The sequence below is a fragment of the Miniopterus natalensis genome, chromosome 12 (genome assembly GCF_054644295.1).
Source record: "Miniopterus natalensis isolate mMinNat1 chromosome 12, mMinNat1.hap1, whole genome shotgun sequence".
Lineage (NCBI taxonomy): Eukaryota > Metazoa > Chordata > Mammalia > Chiroptera > Miniopteridae > Miniopterus > Miniopterus natalensis.
Genome location: NC_142092.1, coordinates 39,069,894 through 39,097,611, shown reverse-complemented (window position 1 = coordinate 39,097,611; position 27,718 = coordinate 39,069,894). Strand labels below are relative to the sequence as shown.

Genomic DNA, 27,718 nt, shown 5'->3' with positions numbered 1-27,718 from the left:
TAAAACTTTGTGGGAAAGGTCCAATGGGAGATCTGGGTAAAGTGAAATAGTGATCTGTGACTATATATGGTTTGAAAAACCCTGTGTGTCTGCCCCATTGGAAATGTAAAACATAAATTTTATGTCTCAGATGTCTCAATATTTTTTCTTCTGTGAACAAGGCCTCACTCCTTAATAGAATTATAGAATGTTTAGAAGCATCCTTGACCCCTACCCACTACATACAAGTACCAACCTCACAGTCTTGATTATAAAAATGTTTCAAAACATTGAATAATGCCCCCTGGGGTCATCCCCACCTCCAATTGAGAATCCTAGACACTTCTGTCAAGGATATTAGGTGATACTGTGTACTTGTTAATTTATTACATCAGGAAATACATGCTATCAGGTTGTATGGAACTAATGATAGTAATGGTTAACTTGGTAACCAGCAAATCTCTCCATTAATATAATTAACTAATGTAATTAACTATCACTTATGGAGGTACTTTGAGTGTATGATTATTTTGTTCCCAAACAATTTTCCACTTAATGATTTTAGCATCCACTGATGAGTCTCCCTTAAGTCTATATACTAGGGGATATAAAATGATGATTTTCTAATTCTTCCCATGCATATGTACCAGCTGAATTTTTTTCTGTAAAGAAGAGTTCTCCCCTCTAGTCTATTTCTCCTTTCTCTTCTTTTCTCTCTTCTTTATATATCATTGACACATAAATTCTGTTTTAAATGAATTGTAATTCTTTTTCATCAATATTTCGATGCCCATACTGTCTAAATTGGCGAATGGGAGCCCATGTACATTAAGTACTATGTTATTTTTTATGATTATCTAAACCACTTACATAGTTTAAGTCAAAATATGTAAAAAGGTATTTCTAGAGAAGCCTCACTCCCACTCCCTTTACCCCTTCCTCTGTAGGTAATCACTTCTATTGGTTTGTGATTTACCTTTTTTGTATTTCTTATTAAAAACTAAGTAAAAAATATACACAACTATATTTTATTTCACTATCTCTTCAGACCAAAAAGATATTTGCACCTTGTCTTCTACTTAACAATATATCATGAAATCACTATCAGTTCATATAGATCTTCTTTGCTCTTTTTATGGCCTCATAGTACCCCATTGTGTATGTGTGCCTTAGTTGATTCAACTAGTTTTCCATAATGGGCATTTAGGTTATTCCCAATAGTTTACTACCACAAATAATGCCACCATGAATAACCTGGTGAATATGCTGCTCTGAATTGCAGGATGTGTATCCTCAGGGTAAATTCCTAGAAGAGATGTCATGCGGTCAAAGGGTAAATGCATATGTAACTGTTTTCTATGGCCAAATTTTCTTCAACAGTGGTTGTACCATTTTGTCTTGCCACCAGTAATAAATAAGAGTGTTTTCCTACAGCCTTGCCTGTATGATGTGTTGTAGGTTTTTGAATTTTTGCCAGTCTGATAGGTGAGTCACAGTAATTTTAATTTCGTTTCCCATATAATGAACAAAGTTAAGCATCTTTTCATATGCTTAAGGGCCATTTGTTTCACATGATTTTAAAAACCTATTTCTTTCTTGATTTCCTGGCTGCACTTACCTTTGATCAAGCTCCTGTTACTTCATACCTGGATTTTTGAAATTGTCTTCTAGCTGGTTTCTCTGCCTATAGCCTTTCTTCTTTCAATGGTCCTGAACACACTTAACATAGTTACCAAATTAATATAATTAAAACACCTCTTTCAAACACTCTCTCTTTTTAAAAGAACCTTCATTTATTCCCTTTTAGCCACAGAATACTTGTAAACTCATTAGTTCAGAATCCAAGATATGCTTTTCAACTACTTCTCCAAACTTCTCTTTACCTTTTCTCTATATTTACCTTTTCCTTCTGCAAAACTGGTACATGTGGTGTCCTAAAAGCCATCACAGAAATTCTTTCCTCTAAACCTTTTTCCTGCTATTGTTCAGGTCAAACCCCCTCCACAGTGCAGCCCTGTCCTCCTATCTATCTAAATGCCACATAATCCAAGGCTTATCTCAAGGCCTATCTTCTGGATGCCTTCCTTGACCACTTTAGTGCCCAGGGGTTCCTTCCTTTCTAAATTCTGTTGGTACAAATCTTTGTCCAATTTTTTAGCACTTAATTTTATGGCCTTTTCCTTTTTTTGTAATTAATGTACTTAAAATTTCAAAATTTGTGTATATTTTTCCCCAAGACTAATGTTAATGGATTTTCATTACCTGCTTCTGAGCCAAGATAAGGGCACATTAACTTCTATTTTATCGACAAGATAATAAAGTAAAGAGAGATTATATAATTTGATTAAATTTTCATTGAGTCATTGGTCATATAGGTGTGGGCCCCAAGTCTCAGGTTATAGTCAAGTGTCATACTTATTACTACATTCCCTAAATTAAAACCAAAAAAGATGCCTTAAAACATTAAGTAAAAATGATTCCATTTACTTATCCTCTCAATTAATTAACAAACATATTTTAGAAACTTAAGTTTACCTTAGTTAAAACTTCCATTCAGGTACTGATTAGAAAGACAAAGATTTTGGCATCAAATCGTCTTGGGACAAAATGGTGTTATACAAAATGCTATTTGTTTGTTTTCAGCCTGATAAAGGTCCATAAATACATTTGATTAGAGAAAACATCATATCTAAACCCTTGTGTATCCTAAGCTATGCATCTCGGCTTTGCATTTGGGCAACTCTCAAATTCAACTCAGTAAACATTTATACATTTATTATATAATAGGCATGTTGCTAATTTTTGTGGGAACAAAGTGTATAAGTCACAGAGCTTGTCTTCAAGTAGCTTAATGTCTAGGCAAAAAAATGTGTACATACCAAATGTTACTGTAAAAAGTATCATTATTGGCCTACACACAAGGCAAAACAAGAAAAGAGAATTCATTCTACTGGAGATATCAGCAAAGGCTTCAGAAATAAGGTGATGATTGAGTTCTGCCAAGGCAATCCAAAAATTCACAAGGTCCAATATGTGCATTATAAAGTAAGAGAAGTTTTAGAATTTAAAGTGAGAAATTAGCAGCATTGAACGTGTTCTGGTCACCTCTCCTCTAATCCCACTGCGTTTCGTACCCCTTCTAGTCTGGCAGGTTGCCTTGCAAAGGATCTGGCTCCAGATGTGTCACTGTGACAGCCAGAGAGGGCCTTACAGCAGGATCACAGCCGTGTTGACTTGGAATCCCCAGTGCAGGCACGTAGTACACAATTAAAATTTCATAAAGGAATGAATGAACTAAATATTTTGAAAGCACTTTGTGAAGTCAGCCAAACTTTCTAATTTTTGCAAGTTGATTATTTTTGATTCTGAGTCCTCAGGTGGCTGGTGTGTTATGAAATTCATTTTCCAGTAGCTATACTTCGGTCCCATTTTTAGCCTGGTCAGCTAAGGGAAGGGTGGGCTCAATGCGGATCCCCAGTGATCATGGTTGTCACTGCTCCCACCTCCATGCCAAGATCCTCACTGATCCTGAATGGGTCCACACACATTCATACATCCCTTTAAATCTTGGAGCCAAAATCACAAAAATCACAGGTTTGAAATGTGACAGGCACACATGCAGTGTGTCAGTGCATGTGCATGCACACATGCACATACATGCACACAAACACCTCCACGATGTTCAAAGATGCTAGCAAAAACACAACACACAATAGAAAAGGTGTAAAAAGAGACCACAAAAATGAGCTTGGATGTGAAACCTAATGGGTGGGTATGGCCTGAAGTGGGCAAAAGGGGAAATTAGTATAGCCACAACATTTATCCTTGCTCCCTGCAAAACGATGACCTCTTATCACTTCACAAGAGACAATAGAATTTGCTTATCTTTTAAATTTTAGTGCTTTTATTATTCATGTTTAGGTCTAATTTTAATTCCCAGAAAATTAGCATTTTGCCCTTAACTCTCTGACTCTAAATGTTACCCCCTTCTTCAGGGCAACTCCATTATTATATTTGATTTTTCAGTAATATATGCCCCATTTCATAGTGGGAGACAATGGGAGAATGGTATTCAAGTTCCTAAAACCTCTATTTTGTAGTTATAGATATTATAGAAAATACATCACTTCCATTTAAGGCAGAGAGAATTGATGAGAGCCATCAGGTAAATTATAATTCATGCGTAATATTCAAGAATTAAGGAGACCTGTTAGAGAAAGTCAATAAAAAGCCTACTTAATCCTGGCACGGTCTGACCCCTTGCAATCTTACAAGTGCTTCATGAAGCATTGGCTTCACTGGGCAGCTTATTAGAAACACAAATTCTCAGCCCCTACCTAGACCTGTGAACCAGAATTTGCATTTTAACAACCCATGGTATCTGTGTGCACATTAATGTTTTAGAAGCAGGGGCTAACCAATCACAGGGCTTCATGGAAACTCCATGAAGAGAAATTACTCCATCAATCTTTAATTTTGGTTAGGTTTTCTTTCAAAGATCCATAGACCCAAGTGCTAGTTAATTTCAATATTTTGCCTAAATTTACATCAAGATACGTTCCTGGAATTTGGCGACCTCCCTATTTTTCATTTTGCATCCAATCCAGTGGTGCTCTGTGGTACAGACTGTTCCTTCCTCCCTCTCCACAGGAGAACCAGGCGTGCACGGGGAGAAGAGAGGAGCCAGTGGTGTGAATTAGAAAATTATGTGGAAGACTGACAAGTGCTTTTAATTGTATGATGGGGATTTCAACTCACTGCACCACATTGCTTTTTCTCAAAGGATTGTCTTAGCCTTGAAGTCATTTTTGCAAAGGAAAACCTTCAAGCTCCCAGTAGACTTCTGTGTTTCACATACCAAGTGAGTGATTAGGCATATTACTCTGCTTGATTTTATTTCTCTCCCATCATTGTTCATTTTCAAATTTGTGATCTTGAGAAAGTAGGGAGAGGCTGGGTCCCAGGAACCTAGAAACATGGTTGGTGTAGGTATCCCCCAACTAGCCAACAGCTAACCAGCCAATTAGCTAACAACCGGAGGAAAAGATGCCTGTCTTTTTCTAAACTTGAGTTTCATGAAGACAAGTGACCTAACCATTGCCACCAAAGGCAGTGTCTGTCACTGCCACCCTGTTCGCATGGGAGTGAGCCCACTTAATGGATATTGATGGTGACACTGATGATGACAATAGCAAGAGTCTCTGCTGAAGGAATGACAGGGTGTGTGGAAGGGACACAACTATTTCAACTCCTTAACCAACAAAGGAAGATGACATACCCACACTGCATCTCGAACATCCTTCTTCACAAGGCACGCACTCTTCATAGTCGGGGTCTTGGACTTCACCTATACAGTGAGAAGAGGGAAAACAATTCGTTTCCCTGTGTGGGGACACATCAGTTGCTATGAAAATGTGTTGGTGTGTAGCTTACTTTCAAGCAAGGAATAGAGCAATTGTGAAACCCAAAACCATCCTTAAGTATCTATGTGTCACCCACGTTTAAATCTCCTTCATTAATTTAATCAATTAGATCACCTTGATTGGGTACAAATAGAACGATGTGGGACTATATGCCATGCAATTTATATTGAAGTTAAGCTGGTAGATATATTTATTAAAGAAATAACTTCTGGGTATATGGAATTGGGTATATAAATAAACAGGCTCTCTCTTTTTAGTAAAAGGATATGCTTTTATTGATTTCTAGAGAGAGCTAAGAAAGAGAGAGAGAAAAACATTGATGTGAGAGAAAAATATCAATCGGTTCCCTCCCATACACCCCCTGACCGGGACTGAACCTGCAGCCTAGGTATGTGCCCTAACCGGGAACTGGACCCACAGCCTTTTGGTGACCGGGATGTCACTCCAACCTACTGAGCCACCCAGTTGGGCAAGGCTCTGTCTCTTTTTATCTGTTCTAAACAATTAAAAAAATTTTTAAGTCCTATACTACATTAGTAAACGTTAAGAGAAAAAGGAATGTGTTTTAATTACTCTAGAAATATCTTGGAGCTCTCTTCAGCACCAGATAGGCTTAATTCTTACACAGAGCAGAGAAAGTTTGCAGTATTCTTACACAGAAGAGAACAATAATAATAAGTGCTGTTTTTAAAAAAACCTCCCTCTTCCTATGTAAGATGAGGAATTGGGCAATGACTATAGCATATGATTCGCAGCCCGGCTGGTGTGGCTCAGAGATTGAGCATCGACCTAAGATCCAGGAGACTGAGGTTCGATTCCCAGTCAGGGCACATGCCGGTGTTTCCAGCTCGATCCCCAGCAGGGGGCGTGGAGGAGGCAGCTGATCAAGGACTCTCATCATTGATGTTTCTATCTCTCTCTCCCCCTTCCTCTCTCTCTGAAATCAATATATATATATTTTAAAAAAACAAAAACCAACAACATACCATTCACAGAACATTTTAATATTTTCAGGTAGTTCCAGGTAGGCCGACTCTCTCTGGTTTCTCACAGCAACCATCTTGGTGCTGTGCTCTCCCTTTCACAAATGAAGAAACCAAGCGAGGCATAGGGAAATCAGACTAATTTTGCCCAGAGTCTCATAACTAGTAATTGGGAAGGAGAAAATTGTTGGCCACGACTTCCAGGTTCTCATCTGATTCTCTCTCTATTACACCCTGCCCATGAACCCTCCACTCAAGACCACTTTCTATGTGATTAACTGCACTTGTTATGTCCTTGGATTACACCCGGGGAAACCCAGAGAAGCGGTGTGTAGGGGAAGAGAGAAGGGCCGCTGTCACTGTCCCCACTCGATGTAGTCATGCAAAGTCATCCCAGGCATGGACAGTAAACCAGGAAGACAATTCAAGAGTGTGGGACATGTATGGGTACAGCCCCTCCTGCCACCGCCTGGTGCGGGGCAGTGGCCCCCGGGCAGCCTCACCTGGTCCACACTCAAGCTTCTGGCAGGTGTAGTTGGTGGGCACTGCGAAGTAGCCGGCCACGCAGCGCGCGCAGATGTTCGCACTATGGCACAGCTCGCAGTTGTCTGGGCAGGGCAGGCAGGCGTGCCCCGCAGCAGGGTAGTGCCCCCCCGGGCAGCTCTCCCGGCACTCCCCCTGGTGCAGGAAGCGCGCCCGGCCGTGCTTATCTGAACAGATAGAGAGACAACCAAAAGAGGGAAAGTGTACACAGTTATCCATAAAGTGAATATAACCAAGGCATTTTATTAAAAAAAAATATATGATCAAGTGCTTTGGCTCCTAGGGGGCCAGAAGTATAAGAATGGATTTAATGAAAAGTGCAGTATCTGTATACTTGCGGTTGAAAACTCTTCCTTCGGCTCCTTTCAGCATCTGGAAGCTGAAAAACGTAGGGGCTAGAGGTCCCATGAGAATTAACACTGCTTACTGACGGACATGTTTTTATGACAGTGCTGTCTTTTAGAATGATTTTGAACTCTGTTATCAAAATCACAAGCTTGTGTTAGCTGAATTTTTGCATAGCTGCCAGTTCCTACAGTGGCAGCCACTGAAGCACTAGACCAAGCACACCTTTGACGCCGTCAAGTGCATTCCTGAAAGTTCCTGAGCTCTGTCAAGACTGAACTCTACCAGGAAAGAATCAGCTGTACCCCCAGCATGGGACTAGGGGAATTTACTACTGGATGAAATGGAAGATTCTAATTAGTTACGAACAATCGTAATGAATAAAAAGAATTATAATCTGTTAAAGCATATATTTAACAAGCAAGATTAATATAGATGCACCTAGAGCTTTCCTACCCCAACCTCCTGTGCTGAGTGTTTGGGGTATCCATCTTCTCTGAATCAGATCTCCCATATGCTTTGGCTTCTGAAGGACAGCTGATCTGTGCTCCCCAAAATAACGGGGGTCTACTGTTCACTCATCACATGATCTACCACATGAAGATCCAGAACCACTGACCTTCAGAATGCAAGGCTGCCGAATTTGTGGATAAAGATAGCACAGACCCCGTGTTACAAGTATGGAAACTGAAAGTCAGTATAATGTTAGATTGAACCACATGAAACGCCAACATTCAACTATTTTTTACCCATAAACTCGGCACTCTCAAATGGTCTAACCTAATGTTTCTTGTTGAATTAAAACTCTAGTTCAAAGACAATTTAAAAAACACACTCTTGGATTATGGGCTCTGAAGCCACCTGTGTTCTGGTGGTGATTTTGTGCCAGAAGCCTGTTGGTTTCTGTTGGAACAAAGGAAATAAACAGGGCTTCTGTAGAGGTGGTGGAAACGTGTCTGCTGTCTCCCCATCTGAAAGGAGAGTGTTTGGGACGGTGATTTGGCAGCTATAGGCCAGTGTTGTGGAGCACAAAACCCTGATATGGTGGAAGCTGAAGCTCAGACCACACAGGGTTAACCTTCCAAGTTATGTTCTTCTCGGGCACATTATGAAAGCCTAGCAGACCTCATTTGCATGACTCATTCAAAAAAGATCCTATTTTCAGAGGGTCAAACTTCTCAGATATAGGTTTACATAAGAAACACAAAGAAATAATTTTAATTTATGCAAAGGAATGAATGTGTTATTTCCCATTTTTCTACAAAAGCATGATACTCTCAACTTGTTCTTAATTTTTTTCTAGATTTTATTACAAATAAGAATAAAGATAAATAATTCTCTTCCCCCAGAAATGCCATGTAAGTATGCTGATGGTGGTAACTGACAGCCTCAGGATCAGTGAGAAAACTGGGAGTGGTGGGTCAAAGCAGGGGACAGGCATATGGGGGAGTCTGGACCGGAGTCAGCAGTCAAACTGCAGAGGACCTTTGAGATCATGGAGCATAACCCAGTGACAGCATAAACTTTGAGTTGTTAAAACTGGGATAGAGAAGGCCACATTTGTGTTTTTCAGTGGTTACTTTGTTCCCGCAGGGCGCTGACAACTTCTAAATGGCATAGCTCTTGGCTGAGGAGAGCTTGACACAACCTCTATTACAATATTTCTCCGAAAGATTGAATGTGTCTGCCTTCGTTTCCTAGCTTTTCACTTTTACCTCAACAGATCTTAGCTTTCCTGCCTCATGTCTGACGCCATGTTCACATGCCCTTCCTTCTCCTTCTCTTAGCTTCTCTCTTATCTCAGGGGCAGCGAGTCTACAATAATGTAAACTCTGTCCTGACAACAAGCAGCAACTTCAAGGTTGTACACACTCTCGAATGCACAGTTGCCTTATCTCAACCCCTTTCCCCCAGAGATGAAGTTTCTGAGTCAAACCAGATAATGTCCCTGGGAGAACAGGTTTGAAGCAATGCAGACCAAGTGGCCAACCAGACTCCCTCACCTACTCCACAGGAGGTGCAGTCGGAAGGCTCGTTTCCTTGGCACTCTTGGCAGGTGTAGTGGCATAGGTGGCATTGGTTCTTCAATTCAAATTTGCCTGAGGGACAGTCCAAAACGCAGCGGCCAGCATCAAAAATCCTAGAGGAAAAGCAGACTTTTAGAGTTTGTAAGGGTGACTTTCTGGACTAGCCTTAAGTTTTAGAACATGTGGCGTTCGTGTTTCGCTGCACAAACTTGGTTTCATTGTTCCAGAAACAAGAAGGATGCCTGGGACTGATCATCTTAGACCATGTGGAACATTAGTCACGTACCCATCCTTGGCCCGAGGTTTGGACCCAACAGCAGGCATGCCAGAAACTGGCTGGGGAGGCAGTCCTGATCTGGGTTGCAAATAAGCTAACCAGTGCCCGCAGGGATTAAACACATACTGAAGGCCCCAGATACACCCAGCCCACAGTCAGATGGTGGTCTTTGAACTTTCAAGACACTAAGTGGAACTTTGAATCCAGAGCCCTTGGAGAAAATATCCTTCCTTTAGATATGAGCATGCAAAGGAAATGTCAACTCTAAGGGCTCTTAGAGCGTAGAATGAAGCACTATCCTTAGCTTAAGTGCTACTTATAAAATTGAAGGTCTATGCTTATGGCAAGTACATGTGTCATTTTTGCAAGAGTTTCCTGAAGTATAGAGTGCCCATCTCTATTTTCTGACCATGTTCTTAATCACCTATCAGGGCATCACAGATAAGTTAGCAGGTGAGCTTCTAAAACCTTTGGCTTTAGACACATACAATATATATCATAATGTCATGGTTAATATTTTCATAGTTTTGCTTCTGTTCTTTTCCTTGCAAAGTAATCCCCAAATCAAATGTGATTAAGTAAATTGTATCCAAGAATTGCACTCAGAAAAATTAAAAATGTTTTCCAAGTGCAAGACTCAGATAGGTAATGTAAATAGATGAGGTGAACTGGAGGGGGCTCAGCCCCCAGGGCTTCTAATCCAGTAGATCCAGCAGCGAGAGAGCTGAGAACTTGTATTTTTGACAACTTCCTGGGTGACACTCATGCTCTGGTCTAGAGAACACATTTCAAGAACTGCTTCCCTCACTTCTGCTCACTGATAGTCATGATGGAGTTTGCTAAATTATTCCTGCGTAATACACGTGGTACCAAGTTGGTAGTTTGTAGAGCGTCTTTAGAGTAGTAGCTATTGTATCAGTTGGATGATTAACTGAGCATGTCATACATACATGCCCCTGAGGCATAATGCTGGCATCCAAGCTGGGAGAGCCAAGGGCCTGCAAAAAAGGTGGGATTTCCTTTTCTCTCTACCACTTCTCTCCATCGAGACCGGACACACATGGAAGGCCAGGTGTAGTCCTCATGCCACTTGTTCCTGGGGTGGTACTGGTACTGTTCCCATAGGGAGAGCCAACCCTAACCTGGGGATAGGCATTTGAATCCCAGGCTTGGAGGAAATTGGGGTGGGGCAGGGCATGCTGAATAGTGTGTCACTTGCAGCCTTCTATCTTGTTCCCACCCCCTGAAAGTCTGTGTCCTTTGCATCTGATTGGAAACAGAATGGAATTAAAGCCAACAGCACAAAACAGAAGGCTTCCTCACTCTCGTTCCCCCAGGTTCTGGTCACCACGCCCCGCACCACTGGAGTAAGCGGGCCTTTTGGCCGCTGCTGAGCGTGGAGCCCCGGTCCTGAACAGACACGCGCACACATCTGGTGGCCATGTCAAAACAGATCCCCTGCACCATGGCATAGAATGAGAGGACTGTGTTCCCGGCCCAGACGTTTAGCTGATGGCACGAATGCCAACTCGGAAGAGCCCGGCCCCACCCTGCCTCGCTTTCTGAGCTAGAAGAATTTTCAAGGGATAATTTGGATGTGGCTAGTTAAAACACAAAACAAAAAACCTCCCTTTAAGAAAAACTAAGCAAGAGCTTTTTGAGGTTTGTAAACAAGGAAGCTACTCGATGCTCTGCCAAAACGGAGACAGCGGCGTGTTTATTTGTGAAGTTTCATTTTCTTACTAGAAGAAAAGGGGACAGAAAGTATGTCGTCATTTTGTCCTTTATAGAAAGATATGAAAGGTCGCTTTACAGAGAAATTATTTCTCTTGACAGGGGCGGCTAATATTCTCAATGATGGGAACCAATTAAAATCATCCAGAAACTGGGGTGGAGGTGAAATAGATGGTGTAATACTTCTCATGTGGGTGACGGGCTGCCTTTCTTACTTGAGTGCTTGATTTTAAGAAAGTACTAAGACCATAATGGTGCTTTAAATCACCCCCCTCCACCTCTCCCCTAAGGAAAGCACAGGTGACAGTCCCAGTTTCTATAAAAACATGATTTTTTCTAAAGATGGAAATTCAGAGAAGCCCGGCCGACGTGGCTCAGCGGTTGAGCATCGACCTAGGATCCAGGAGATCGGGGTTCGATTCCTGGTCGGGGCACAGGCCCGAGTTTCGGGCTTGATTCCCAGTTGGGGGCGTGCAGGAGGTGGCCGATCAATGACGATTCTCTCATCATTGATGTTTCTCTCTCTCTCTCGCCCTTCCCTTTCCTCTCTCTGAAATCAATAAAAACGCCATTTTAAAAAAAGGAAATATAGAGAAAACAGTCATGCTCAAGTGCTGGCACTGAATTATATCATCTCCCTTCCCCTCAAGAAACCTTGCCAAGGAACTTAAAGAAAAGTGCCACTTCAAGTGGTGCAGATTTCCACTGACACCAACAAATCTTCCCTGGTAGAGGAGAACAAAGACCTTGCCCTGGGCTCCACGGAACTGATAAAAACATTTTAAAACCACCTCAAGCCATCTCTGGGATCACCAGTCATCCAATTTGTGGATTTCTGAGACACTCAGGCAAGCTCATCTCTACAGGGAAGCACTCCTCTCCCCACGTCACATGTGCCTTTTTATAAGCAGTGAACCATTCTAGGTCCGTCGGGGCTCATGGAAAGGAAGAAGGCAGCAAAACCAAGTGCTAAAGCTGGGCAGAGGTATGCTCTCGACATTGGCACTACATTTTCCAGAAGCCCAGGGTGTGTGTGCGTGTGCGTGTGCGTGTGCGTGTGCGTGTGCGTGTGCGTGTGCGTGTGCGTGTGATGTGAGCTGGAATGGAAGATGGCAAGCCAGGGTTAGCTGGTCCTCTGTGCTCTTGCTGGTTTGGCCTAACTAAAGCCATCACAAGGACACGTACTGTAACTTCTTGGTGCTTTCATGTTTTAACAGAATGAAATCTGGCAAGAAGTCTTTTTTTCTTGAATTAATTGAAACAGCGAATAAAACATTTGAGGGTGGATAAAAACAGAAGTAACCTTTAAATGCTTTTAGTTAGTGTGTTGACTCTATAACTAACTGCTTTGGGGCTGGGTTGGGAGATTAGCTTGAGCAATGGGGACCAGGGCATTACCGAACTACATGTGTTAAAGAAAGTACAGAGGCAAAATTCCTCCAAATTTTCATTCGTTTTTAAGGCTCTAAACCCAAGAGCTGATGGAAATGTAAAGGGAAAACTAGAAGATGAAGAGAGAGAGGGCTTTTAAAATTTTGATTTCCTATAAAACAACTTCAGAGTTAAATTACTTTTTAAATTTTATTATGGAAAAATTTAAACCTATGTAAAATAAACATCACCGAACCCCCTACCTCCATTGTATTCTTCACTCTCAGCTTTAACAGTTATCTCATCTCAATCCCCACTGATTTACTACCCTCCCATTATTGTTTTGAAGCAAACCTCTAAGTTAACTCCTTTAGGCATGAACTTTATTCTACCAGGACTGGAAATATCCAAAAGCTTAAGAAGCTAATTATCCTGGTTGTTCTTTTTGTCTCCCCTTCCCCCTGCCCCAGATCCATTGGCCAGCATTCTCTGTAGTGCTGTGCACTAGAATTGTGCTCACTGGGGGTGGCATCTCCAAGCTCACTTCTCTCACTGCAAGCGGTGTTTCCCATTGGCCTCCGGTTAGTTTCAGACAAAGGGAAACACCAGCAGGAGATCTGAAGGTGGGAGGAAAGATTGGGGTATTTATTCCAGGCAGAGCCACAACACTGCTTTCTCCTTTCATGGTTCTGGAGTGGCTGTGTCCCCTCTAGCTCCAGTTTCTATAAGGCACCCCCTCTTCATGGTTGCAGCTTTGACTTCAGGCCTAGGGTGTTAAAGCTGTCCTATTATTGTTGTCTGAATGCTTCACCATCCCTTGACTTTAACTGCCTGAATCACCTATAAGAACTCATGGGCCTTGCACCTAACTGTGAGCTGGACATAAACCAAGTGCTCAGGACTGTCTTGAATGGACCTGATTCCACTCAAGGAAATACTTTGGAAAATACGTTGCTGTCCTTTCAAGAACAAATAAGTCAACATCATCTTTCAAAGCAGTTACTTTCTCCCCATCTCCTCACTCCCATTCCAGGAAAACGCAGATAAGAAAAGAAGTCAGGTAGTTCATTGCCATGATATGATGCCCTTTCTTGGACATATTTGCAAGTAATTGACATCAAGGAAGAGAGGTGGGGAAAGAAATGGGGTGCTCAGGGATATGAGAAGAAAACTATTCCTATGGAACAAGATTTCCTTAGGAGGACACCCTGCTTCAAGGTGTCCTTTCTTATCTTTCTTCAAAAGCTAAAGCATGGGCTGCTTCAATAAGTTAAACTACTCAAATGGCCCAGGAGGTATATCTGTGATCTTATACCAATGGGCTTAGATTTTGTTAAATGACTATTTATGGGAGTAGAGTTTTTTATTTTCACTTCTGGTGAGCCTCCAAGGCAGTGATGACTTCTGGATTGTACACTGGATGATGGTAGATGCTTTATTAAACAAATGCTAAAAAGTTTCCTTAGGTCGAGGATGTCAAACACGCAATGGAATTTGATTATTGATATGGTGAGGGGTTAGAGGAAAAATAGGACCCACTTTCAGAAAGCTGTCTGTATCTAATAGTATGCCCTGAAGCTGCTTTAAAGCATCTCTCATTTTGAGGGAGCTATTTGGAGAGCGAAGCCCATGATATTGATTCCACACTTTATAAAGTTTAGTAAAACACACATTTATTGAATTATTACTATATGTTGACTACTGTGGGGGAGTACAGAGAGAGACAAATACACCACAGTTCCTGCTCAGGATATTGCAGTCCTGAGGAAGAATTAGATGAAGTAACTGTGTGTAAGGCAGAGGGGACGCCCGATGTAGGGATTCACCTGCCACTGGAGCAGTCTCATTACACTGGTCTGGGGAGAGACTGCTTCCCAAGCATTAAGCAGCAAAGTGATGAGGCCATTCAAACGCCCAGTCAGTCAACAAATATTAAGTGCTAGAATCAGAGGAGTGTTGACTAAAAATACAACAAGATCCCAACTCTTTTCATTGGAAATTTTCAGGGTATTAGCAAAGATGCTCATCCCATTCAGATACTTGCTATTTCCCCATTCATTCAGCTATTGAACATTTATTGAGTCCCTACCATTTCTATAGCACTGTGATAGATATAAGGGATATAAAGATGAGTATTCCAAGGGGTGTGTAGTCTAACAAAGGGATAGTTTTGTAAATGAGTGCCTTAAAATGTCACAGTTGCTCTTATGGAAGTTTATACAGACCACAGGGGAATATAAAGTGGAAGAAATTAATTCTACTGGGAAGTGGTAAAAAATGCCCCCATAGAACAGTTTACCTTTGAACTGATTTTAGAAATATGAGTAAATCTTTGCTCAGCAATGGGGATGATGGCTGAGGGGTGGGTGTGCAGAAAGGGATGAGATTCCAGGCATCATCAATGAGAAAGGCCCTCTAGTGTCCAGGGTGCTGATTCTTGTAGTAGGAACTGGGCATCATGGAGAGAAGATGCTATTCGAGGGGGACTATGGTCAGACAACAAAGGGTTACTGTGTCATGAGAAGGAGTTTGATTCTTTCTCCTGTAGGCCCAAAATATGCCTCTAAGGTGGTAAGCACCTTCTCTCTCCATCCTGCAACCCATGAGCTCCCAATCATAGGAGATACTGAGAGGCTACTCACCTTGTGATGGGGCAGCCAATGCAGTTTTCCTGGGTCGGCCCCCAGCACTTGGCACACGAGGCTTCACAGATCTGGCAGTGGCCGTGCTCGTCAATGTATTCTCCTGGGGAACAAAATGCAGTTGTTTACCTCATTTCTACATGGCAACGCTTTCTCAGCTGTCAGTCTGAGAGCATCCAGATCTGTCTGTGGCTGCCTAAAAGCCATGGAGACAACACAGAGCGAAGAGACCTTGAATGGCTTCAGTTGCCAGTCCTAAATCCTGACCTTATAATAACAACTGTTCCTCTCCCAAGGGCCCTGGAAGTTGGAACCTCAAAAAGTTATGAGGCAATGATATAATTTTGGATCAAAATCTGTTACAGATTTTATAAGTAGAGAGAAACCAAGGGGGCTTCCTACAGGACCCCTTCACTGAGCTCCTGCTGACCTTCCTGTTTAAGGCTGAAGGCTTATGGCCCACAGAGACCCCAGTTATAGCCTTGGTTCAAGTCAGGCAACAAGCTGGACCCACCTAGATCTTGTCCCATCACTCTGGGGAGGATTGTGATTACTTGTCAAGAAAGGGAGTTGAAGCTTGGCTGACATTGGACAGATGTCAGCTGCATCTCACCCTGAAAGAGTAACAATGAAGAGATAGCCAGAGAATTCTTCATTTAATTGGAAAGCTTATCTTTCCCAAGGAAAAACACACATGAGGCCTTTCCATGGAAGCAAGTCCAGCCTCACCAATTCCTTGTAAACATTTAAGAGATTACTACCACGGCAAAGTTGGTAGAGAGAGGAAAATCTCATTGAAGGTAATAATCCAATGATGGGTCTCTACTCATTGAATGCCACCCTCTACTCACACCACATTCATCCTCTCCTCCCATCGTCTTACAAGAAATTGACTTCAAAGAAACTGAAGTTCCTTCAGTCTGATTCAAAGAGCCACTCTTTGTATGGTTTAGAAAGTGATCATGCTCGGGAACTACAGATTCAGATTTCAGCAGTGTCACAACGTTCACTTGTCTCCCACCCCAACTTTCACAGCTGTGTGAGCATGTCTGGACATTGTCAACCTGAGATCCAGCGAGAGTGGCGAGGTAGCAGTACCCACCTTTGGTTTAATCAACTGGTGTTACTGGAACTCGAGGATTCACTGCCTGGTTTATTGTAGCCATGTGGAAAAAAGCTCTGGAAACATAGACTTGACGGTGAGGAATAAGTCCACTCCTCTGCCTTTCTTTCTCATTTTACTGAACAAGTACATTTGTATAAGGTAAACCTTACATATATACATCGTCCACTTGCTAGAACTAAACCACAAAAATGAGTGAGCCTAAGAGTGAGTAACCCAGTGGGGCAAAATATACAAATGTTCAAGTTGTTCACTGCACAAGGTGCCTGCCCAAATGGTCATGTGAGTTGGAAATCCAGCCCATGTTGATTGCACCAAGCCATGAAAACTGATGTTGGCTGCCTCTTTCTCTGTAGGGGGGTTGCCTTTTACTAATCCACACAAAGTTGTTAGAATGGACCAGTTGCATTCTTGGTAATTAATCAGCAGTCCCAAAGCAAAGAGCTGGGACTTCTGTCTAGTAAGGAGTGTTGATTTCAAGTTGGGGTTCTCACTCAATAGTCATCATATTTATGCAGACTTTTTTTTTTTCCATTCAGTCTCCCCTATTCCACCTCTTAATTATTGCCCTTGTGTAATCTCTTCTACTTTTGTCAGGAGGCAAAACCAATTGAGCAGTGTGATTATCACTCCAGGCACCAGCAAGATAGAGCAGAAGATCTGGGGCAGACCTGGTAGGAACAAGTAGATCTTGTCTACATTGTCAACGCTAATAATTTGTGTTGGATGATAGCTATATATCTTTCAAAATAAATGTGTGGAGAGGAACAGGTATGGGGAGGGTCACAGAGGCTTCTAAACCTAAAGAAGATGGTTTCTAGAGAAATATAGATCATAGCTTCTTCATTCATTTATTCATTCCATGGATATATTTTGAATCCCTATGTACCAGGTACTAGGTGAGATTTAGAGATATACAAGTTAAAAAGGCCCTGCTCTTGGGTTCTCAAAGATTTTTGATAAGAATGATTTGTAAGGAGATAGTCATAATCCAAATGCTGGCCAGGAGTTTCAACTTCCTTGGACAGTCTAGAGTGATGTCTAAAACAGAAGAGCAAGGGCATACACAGGACTCTGCTAGACCTAGAGGCAAAGACCATTATTTTGCCTTGATATTGGTGCCTATAAAAACTGACACAGTGGTTTGGTTCTCCTAACTCTTGCTACCCATCCACCTTAATCCCTGTCGTGTGTAGATTCAATGCTAGGGTGGAATTTTAAACTAAATACAACTTGCTCTGCTAGATTGAGTGCTGCTTAGATGGTTTTGAGCATTATGCCATATCTACACCCAGAATCTCCTCTGTATTTACAGATAAATCATAGCCAGGCCAAGTAAGGGTTATTCAGATATTACTATGGACATTTTAAATTCTCGTGTCTTTTGTTTGCCTCTTTCTTGGCTTCCATAAGCCAGTAGGTGGCACTAATGCCCTGGCTTCTTGCTTCCTTGATATGCTCAATTATCATGGCCTCTGTTGGCACTCACGAAGATATAATCACCTCAGATATAACCATCACTTGGAATTGCCCCAACTTTGAGATTTCGAATACCCTCCAAACACAACCTTTGTATGCCCCACTGTGATGAGTTCATACCACTTGGTCTTCCTTTCATTCATCTTTGTAGTTCCTCATGAATTTCTCACTGTAGCTAGGTCGAAACTTGCCAAGACCCAAGTCCCACCCATTCTTTCTTAGAAGGTGACTTCACTACCTAATTTTCTGATAAGATACTGAATTTTCCCAACCTCCCTTTTCTCAATGTCAAAATTCCTTTCTATCTTTCTATCTTTTCCTTGACTGTTCACTTGTCTCCTGCCTCTGAGGAAGGTACATCTTTCTTCCTGGCCATGTCAACTCTCCAGCTAATGCTCTTAATCTTTCCTCAGGGTATTTCTCCACCAGTATCTCTGTCTTCAATCTTTTCTCCACATCTCCCATTATCCTCTGACCTACAAAAATTCTCCCCAGCCTAAAACCTTCCCAAGCACTTTTTTTCTTTGATAAGTGATCCTTAAAACATGTTTTTCCCTCCTACCATTTGGAAACAAAATGGAGAAAACCTCATAACCTTGAAACTTATGTAACCAAGTCAGCGTAGGACAGCTTAACCGCACCTCTCTCAAGTCTGCACGCCTCTTAACTGTAGAGCAAACTCTGGCTTTAGAACAGATGAGAATAGAGGGACCTGTCTTAATTTTCATATGTATGTGGATGTCCAATTAGTTATATAAACAACTGCCCCCAGCCCTTGCAGGCACAAATTTCCTACTGCACATTTGAAACCAAAAAAAAAAAAAAAAGCCAGATTCCAAGGACATAGTGAAGTTGCTTTTTTTTTGTTGTTGGAGCAGCAAATTCTTCTCATCTGTCTTTGTTGCACAATGAAAGTGAATGTTTATGACAGGAGTGATATACAAAATTTTTTTTAAAAATAACTTTTAGCACAGACATTGGGGGCCAATATATTGTTCTCCATCTCATCCTATAAGCTCTTCCTCTGGTGTCTTCCTCCATTATCATTTATGTCCAAATCGTCTTTCTCCTGTGATCAAAATTTTTCATTCCCCTTTTAGTTCCTTTCTCATCTCGTCCTATAATAGTTCAAAAAACATTGAAGTAGTGTCTCATGGGGAGCAATGATGTCTCAAAAGTTGAAGACACAACTTAAAAATTAATATTTGTAAATATAAAAATTTACAAGTCAGTGATGTGTTCTGCTTATTCCACCCCTTGAGAACATTAGAGCATGTGTTTGTGTTAACAAGTCTAAGTTACAAATAAACTTTCTGAAATCATCCAGAATAGGTTAACATTCATTACATTGTGCACAGCTACCTAACAGGGTTGAGAATAACATAATAAAGCGCTTACCTCGCCAGAAGTGCGCCATTTCTCTTCAGAAATGCTATGCTTTCTTTTGTACCTCATAATATTTCTTTATTGATTAGAGCCAAATTTCTTGTAGAGTTTAAGCAAATAAATACATAAACTAAATAAATTAATAAACACATAGGTAGATTATTATTATTTTAAAAATATATCTTTATTGATTTTAGAGAGAGGAAGGGAGAGGGGGCGAGAGAGAGAGAAACATCAATGATGAGAGTCATTGACTGGCTGCCTCCTGCACACCCCCTGACTGGAGATCGAGCCCGCAGCCCGGGCAGTGTCCTGACCGGGAATCGAACCATGATCTCCTGGATCCTAAGTTGATGCTCAACCGCTGAGCCACGCTCAGCCAGGCCACATCGGTAGGTTATGATGTGAGACTTAAACAACGTTTTTAGCAAGGGTGATTTGTAAGAGAAGATGAGAGGAACATTTGAGGAGAAATCAGCCACTTGGATTTTTTTAAGAGAGAGAGGAAGGCAGAGGGAGAGAGAGAGAGACATGGATGTGAGAACGAAACACGTATGGAGCGGCTGCCTCCTGCATGCCCCTACTGGGAATTGCTCCTGCAACCCAGGCATGTGCTGTGACTGGGACCCAAGTGGCAACCTTTCAGTGCACCGTATGATGCCAACTAACTGAGCCCCACTAGCCAGGGTTATTTCAGTGAGGAAACTTGGGGTACTGAATTATTTGTAGACTCTATGTACTATCATTCAGAAGTCAGGAATCATAGAGTGTGACTTTTCTGAATGACTATAACCATAAATGCTAATCAAATAATACTCTCTTTTTGCAAGAATGCCAACACCTAGTTTCCAACTTAAGATACCACTGTGTAAAGACAGTTTTCATGAAAAGAAATCAATATATTTATTACTTCCTACCAGCTACAATAAATACTTGGTTACACTTTCAACTAGTTATATACTAATGAAATAATTCAATTTTTAAAGTGCCATTAAACATGAAGTTTTATAAGCAAGGCTCAAAATATGAGGCCATCCACCAATGGCCAACATCTTTACTTAAAGATCCTCACCAGTCATTGTCAACTTTTTTTCATCTCATGGCACACATAAACTAATTACTAAAATTCTGTGGCACACTAAAAGATATATTTTTTGCCGATCTGACAAAAAAATAGGTATAATTTTGATTCATTCACACTGGACAGCTATTGCTGTGTTGGCTGTTGTCATTTTTTTATTTGACAATCTAAGGGAAAGGAGGTCAGTGCCCCTGACTAAATAGTCAGGTATTGCACGTTTTAAAAATTCTTGTGGCACACTGGTTGAAAATCACTGGTCTACACAGTTATTCAGCCTTAAAAAGGAAAGACATCCTGACACATGCTATAACATGGATAAAACTGGAAGACATTATGCTAAGTGAAATAAACCAGTCACAAAAGGACAGATATTTCATGATTTCATTTATGTGAGGTACCTAGAGCAGTCAAATTCAGTGGGACAGCAAGCAGTCTGGCAGTTGCCAGGGGCTGGAGGGGAGAGGGAGATGGGGAGATACTGCTTAATGGGTAAAACGTTTCAGCTGGGGAAGATGAAAAAGCTCTGGAAATGGATGGTGACAATTGTTGCACTACAATGTGGATGTAATTAATGCCATGGAACTGTATGGTTAAAATGGTAAATTTTATGTTATGAATATTTTACCACAATTTTAAAAAGTCTACCTGATGAGTTTGTTCCTTTGCAAGCCAAACTTAATTTTAACCAAAAAACTCAGGATTATGTGCCCTTTGGGGGTGGGTCCAAAGAGCACCACCAGTCTTGGGGAGCCAGTTTGTTGAACTGATGCTCAGGAGATCTCCCATGAGAACAGAACTAAACGGATAAGTGGATAAAGCTTGTGATAGTGGAGACATCTGGCAGCTGGAACACTGTGCTGTTTTGTTCATCAGCATCTACAAAGGCAGAACGAACATCAAGCAGCTGGAGGGAGAGTTCTGCTTCCACGGACTGGAGGTATCTGGGGGCCACCACTTTTCTATCTCATCCTTTCAACAACAACCTCCACTTTTCCTCCCCCATGGGTTTTTCTGACTGCCAAGACTTATCTTTCTTAGTCTCATTGCTTTTTCATTTTTATGCAATGGGGTTCACCTGTGGGCAGATGCCCTAAAATGCTACTCTGGCACCCCCATGGGTTGGCGCTCCATCAAGAAAGGATGGATTGAAGAAACTGTAGGCCCAACACACTTGTAAATGTTTAGTTTACTTCAGTCTGTACGTTGTCCAAAGATCAAGGAATTAAGAGATGACCTTTTGCATTTCCACTGTTATTTTGAACCCTGACCTCAATCAGGCTGCTAAAAAAATGCATCCGAAGTGAAGTCTTGGCCAACACACCTGAATATAGCGGTGATGCGGCAATCACATAGGCTCCCATTCTTTGACACCTACCATGTTACAAATGCTGTTCTATGTAATGTTTAACTTAAAAAACAGCCCCTTTTATAAAAGTTTCTCATTTGAGAAACTGAGGCCCAGAGAGATGAATCTTGCATGGATTCATTCAACGAGGCAAGTGACAGAATTGAGCTGTGCCCCAGGTCTGTCTGAGCCTGAGCCCATGCACTTTCTGCAATACCTCCCTAGTACGGATTCATTTCCTCCTTGACACTCCAAGCAGTTTTGCTAGTTACGAAAAGAGAACTGAGCACATGTCTTGTCTAAACCTCTTGGTGAGGTAAGGGTATCAGAAGGAATTAATTGCGAAAACAGAACTTTGAGCAGGCTTATTGCAAAAAGCAGATTTACTCATTGATTGAATATGCCCTCCAAATTTATGGTTTCTCTGATAAAATGGCCACCATTGAATAAAAGGCAGTTATAATTATCAAACTAAGAATTTACCAGCTATTCATTCTGTCTACCAGGTGAGAAGCTCCTAAAAGAAACTCAAAACTGCATTTTTTATTTTTTGAATGAGTAAAATAATTGGTTGGAGCTCTGCATGGGGATTTTCTGCTTAAGTGCTGTCTGAAAACAAAATAAAGTAGCTCTTCAGAAATAACATATAACCAGAATAATAGTAACCACTTTCTGGTCCTCTCATTTATATGAAAATCTAGTAGAGTTGGATTGATTCCTGTATATATTGTCCTCGAGAATTTTGCATTGCCTCCATGTTAGTGACAAGTCTTTCTAAGTCCTAGATGAAGGATGCTAAAATTAAAAAGGCGCTGAACAGTTGGCAGCAAGATCAGACACAAGGGGGGCACAAGGCATGGTTGCGATTATTATCTGTAACTAAACGACGTTAATTTACAAAGCCTGTTATTAAATCTGTGCATGAGGAAATCATGAACCCTTTCCCATAAGCAGGGTAGGGTAGGTAGAGGGCATTTATTGCCTATCTGAGGCGTGTAAAAGATCTTGCCAGTCTCTTTATTTAGTGGGCTGTCTTAGCTATTCCTGCAAGTGAGCCTAGCATTTCTACAGGTTCTCTAGTGTACCCAGGCCCTCCGCTCCTCAGGAGTAGGATGGCATCCCCCAGTGTTTCCACTGTTTGTGGCTGCAGTAGGACCACTCTCCTGGGGGAAATTGTACAGCAGCTGATGCACCCACAGTGAGGGCGCATGTGGGGCTCAGTACACAGCGACAGGAGGGAGTGAGCATGCTTTGAGAGAATAACTTGTTTACCTTTTGGGAAACATCACTGATAACCTGAGGCAGGTTACACTTGGGAGACAGTGAGAAGGTGAACGACTGGAAAGGACAGCTTATTGACTTGAGATCCCTGTAAGCCCGCGAGTGAGCTGGGCTCTGCCAAGCACTACAGGCTGTAGCATTTCCTCTCCCCGCGGAGGCGATGATGATGGCAGGGGAAACTATCGGGATTGCGGCCCACTGAGCCACAGCCCTGGCACTTTTTGAACTAAAGCGAGACCCTTGAGTGTGGATGGGTCACAGCCCAAAGTTCTTCCGGGAGAGCTTAAAAATAACTGAAATGCTCCCTGTGATGGTGTGGGTCCTGAAACACAGGCACGAGGATGGGACTTATCCACTTTCATTTCTCTGCTTTTCTAATTTCCTCTTAAACCTTCCAAGTACCAAGGTTCTCACTGCCCCCTCCCCCAGGGCCCCAGGGGAGGGAACCTCCTCCAGCTCCCCTCCTCCCCTCCCCTGGATCCACACTCCGAAAGTGCTGACTTTACCTTTCCCCTCCCACACTCCCTTCGTCTCTCCCCAAGCCCTGCCTGCTGGTGCTCAAGCATCGCAGCCTAATCACTAATTAGGAGAAAACAGATGCTCCTGGGAAGAGAGAGACATTGCATTACGAGGCCCATGGCTCCATCTGCACGGTGGCTGGTAATTTATCCCTTTATTGGGTCATCATTAGCACTGCCCGGCCACGAGCTGCGGAAACCGCTTCTAAGACGGGTCTGCAGGGAGCGGGGCACCCAGAGCGCCTCAGTCCCAAGCATTCGATCCGTCAGGATGCCACACTTTATTGGGAGCGACCAAACTGTGCTTTTTAAAAGGCCCAAGTGTGGAATTTAGGAAGGGACTGAAGTCTGCAGCGTGCCTGCCGAGTGCCAGCATAGCAGGGAGCCCCGTGCTGGGCAAAGGCACAGTTTGGAGTCATCCCCACCTGGGCCTGATGTTGGCTTCCTTCCCCAGCTGTTTGACATGAATCAAATCACATATTTCCCTGATGTGCCTCTTCTGTGTATTGTGGATAATGCCCCCATTCTCATAGAATGTGGCTGGGATCAAATGAGAAAACGAATCTAAAGCACCGTGGATGGCAGAATGCTAGTTATAATGATCAGGTGCCTTGAATATGTCATCTTGCTAAACCTGCAACAAAAAAGTGGGATGGGGGCTTCAGCCCCACTTGACCAAACAAGGCATTTAAGTCTCACAGTGCCAACTCCCTGAGCACCACTTGAAGCCTGGTCTGACTGCGTTCCAAATTGTGCCTTTTCTACCACCCCTGAGGGGACTTGAAGAATATGTTGGCTGCATGTGTTGATGGCACCGAGGCACCTGACATTAATGACTTTGCAGGCTGAGAACACAGCTCAGCTGCAGGACGCAGCCCAAGCGAGTTCATCTTCATTACTGGCAGCCCTCCGCCCCCGGGGGCCGGCCTCCCTGCGCCAGAACCACGGCAGCTTTTTCTCGCTCTTCACTGTGGGGAAGCTCAGAGCCATGGCGGTGCCCTTCTCAGGCTGCTGGGGTGAAAGTTTGCCAGAAATAGGTGAATCCCTGTAAGAAGGGGCACACAAGGCTTCTTCCCTGCAGAGTTTCACGGGGAAGGTTTAGAGCGTGGGGTCCTGGCCCCACTGCGGAGTGGGCACCGCTTGGACTGTTTCTCCTCCAGGTGAGTGGCTGGGAGGGGCTTTGCCTCCACACTTGGCGGGTATTGGGGCAAACGGCACAGTTTCCTCTCTCTTGGTGAGGGTGGAGCACATAAACTGATGAAGATGAAGATGAAAATGGGGCAGTGTCGTAGGTCGTGAACGTGAGTTCTGCATCGGGGAGGGGAGGCAGTGTAGTGAGGCAAGGCCTTGGAATCCCTGTGTCAGAGGGGAGGGAGCCTCGGGGTTGCCCTGCCTGCCAGCCTCCTTCCTTACGGTTTGCATCGTTTCAGAACTTTACACTCTGTCCCGAGCGTGGAATGTGGGGCTAGGACCTCATCCTAGAGATAATGCTACTATGCCCCAACTAAAGGCCCCTCTCATTCACACCATGTTCGGATGGCCATGAGCTGTCCTCTCCCCACTCAGAGAGGAGAGGCAGGATACAGGTGAAGTGCACGTATCTGGAACCAGATGTCCTATCTGGATGCCAGGGGAGCCTTGTGCTAGCTGAGAGGACTTGCACAGGTTGTAAAGCCTCCCTGGGCCTCAGTCAGCTCATCTGTAAAATGGAAGTTATCACAGCTATGTAATAAAATGGTCAGAAGGATTAAGTTAGTTAACACATGAACTGCGCTTTGTGAGAGGCTAGCACACAGTAAGTGCTTAATAGTGTTAGCTGTTGCTACTTCAGTGAGCACCAGCAGGGCCCTCGCATAAGCAGCGCGAGAGGCTGAAAAGACCTAGAGAATACACAGCTCACGTACTGTCTGGGTGGCTTCGGAAATTTATTTTGTCCCCAAAGTGCAGGTTCCCTGTTATTTTCCTGCCTATTATCAGGTAATGCCTTTTTGTAGACTGAGGTTGATTTAGAAATGATGGTAAATACAAATAAAATATCTGGAAAAGATTGTCTTTCTCCACAATTGTTCAGGGACCTCTGAGAAGAATGGACTCCAATTTTATCAACCATTTTACTAACTTCTAGCAACTCAACAGGCAAGGTCCTGTGTGATTGGCACCAAACCAGTCCTAGTCAGGAAAACAGCAACCTCTGCCCTTTCACCCTCCAGCGTAAGCCCACAATTCTAGACCCGCTAGCTTGCTAAAATGTGGGCACCGCAGAGCAATATTTGACAGAGAGGCAGATCAGCTTTTCCTCTGCTGCCCAATATTACTCCTCTCGTGGCCTGATAGAGACATCTCTTAGGAATGATATAAAATCGTTTGTCATTTAAACCGGTCTTTATTCAGCTCTTAACACCCTGATCAGGAACGGGTTATGAATTCATTTGCGTGACCTCGATATAAACCCAAGGAATGACTCTTAGACATTAATGATTTCACGAGAGGATTCTGGCTTCATCAGAACATTCCAGAATGGTGTGACTCAGTGTACTCTTGTCTTACCTTGCACCTTAATGCCTTGCCTTCTTTGGATGCACCTCATGCACCCCCTCCACCCTTCCATGCCCGTGGCTCGCGGTGAAATTGCAGCCTCTGCGTGCAGCCCCCTAATGGAGCTGAGGAGTCCCAGCCTAGTCCTAGAGAAAAGTCCTGTGGAGAACCAGGACCCTGCACAACACCTCTGCATTCACTAGAGACAAAAATAGCTCTGAAAGTCTATAGGGACCTCCAGAACAATTCGGTTCCTCTGGGAGAAGCAAAGCCGTGGCTGGAAGGTAGGCACGTCAGTATTCGAGTTCGAAGTATCCTCCCCTGGACCTGACTTGCATTTTCCATAGCCAAGCCCACTCCAAGCGGGCCCTCTGCGTCTCCCCAGAGGGCCACCTGCCTTCCCGTGCTAGTTACATTTTAGGGGCCCTGGGCCCTCATTGCCCAGCCATGGCTGCGAGGTGGGGCTCAGCATGCAGGACTGGGAAGCTGGCTGCATCCTGGAAACTCGGTTCAGGGATCCCCACAGGCAGAGCTGGTGAGTCAGCTCTCCTCCCTTCCCAAGCTCCCTCCAGAGGCTGTCTGACCTGCTTTGACTTCTTTTTGCTTTCAAGGCTGCACTTGATATTCATCTTAACCACATTTTACATGGTGTGATGTGCCGGGGCCCCCAGTCCTCTGGAGAGGGCCAATTCCTCTTTTTGCGGTTCATAGTTGGCTATAACAGTCTGGCACTGGCTGTGGAGAAGCCGCCTGTGGGCTCGGGGAACTTGAACAGTCTTTTGCTTATGCAGTCATCTGGTGTAATTTAGGTTGTAATTTTCTAAAGCTGAATTTGTAAGAGGCCAACATTTTCTATGGGATAAAAACAAGCGCTTACCACAGTAGCACGAATGATTGACATGCGAAAGTGCTACAGGGAGCAGAGGCAGGAACAATGTGGTGGTGTTGTGCGGTGTTGGAAGTCCAGGCCTTGGGTCAAAGATGAGGAACCTCTCCTGGGAAAGCTGGGTGCTTTCTCAATGCTGTCACATTTAATTCTCAGAGCCAGCGTAGAGAGATGAGCACTGCTCTCATTTTAAAGATGAGGAAACCGAGGCTCAGGAAATTTAAGGCATCTAAGGTCACCCAATTAGTGATAAGAATAGCTAACACGTACTCAGTGGTTACAATATGCTAGGAATTGCCCTGAGTGCTGTATTTGCATCGACTCACTCAGTCCTTGCAATAATAAACTCCACTAGGGGGAGGAAGGTGCTGGGCGCAGCTGTTCTCCATCACCCTCATTTTTCTGTTGACAGAGTTGAGGCAGTGAGATAGTTAGTGACCTATTAAAGCCATCCAGCTTGTGGCAGAGCTGGGACATAAACCAAAGAGGTCAGACTCCCAACTTTAGTTCTTTTACTCAGGTTTTGTCGCACTCCTTTTCCCCAAAAGATGGGATTATCCCAGGCCCAGCTAACTTTAAATGCCATGTGCCCCTTCCACTATGCAGGAAATTCAAATAATTGCTGGGTTGCATGCGCATATGTGTATGTGTGCGAGAATATGGGGATACGGTGAAGTTATGCAATTCTAGACACCTCGGTCATGCGACCTGTGACTACTGCTTGCCGACCATTTTGGGGGGCTGTGTTGGAGATGGCTAC

The 27,718-nt window shown here is 43.1% G+C and overlaps 1 protein-coding gene across 1 annotated transcript in view; it reads right to left on the bottom strand.

The window, feature by feature from the left end:
- PCSK5 (proprotein convertase subtilisin/kexin type 5) overlaps nucleotides 1-27,718 on the bottom strand; it is a 381,372-nt gene that overhangs the window by 61,452 nt on the left and 292,202 nt on the right. Inside the window, exons 21-24 of the mRNA XM_087822706.1 lie at nucleotides 15,325-15,427; nucleotides 9,277-9,413; nucleotides 6,889-7,095; nucleotides 5,258-5,326 (exon numbers count right to left, since the gene is read on the bottom strand). Of these exons, the coding sequence (XP_087678832.1) occupies nucleotides 5,258-5,326; nucleotides 6,889-7,095; nucleotides 9,277-9,413; nucleotides 15,325-15,427 (516 nt within the window). The remainder of the gene's footprint in view (nucleotides 1-5,257; nucleotides 5,327-6,888; nucleotides 7,096-9,276; nucleotides 9,414-15,324; nucleotides 15,428-27,718) is intronic.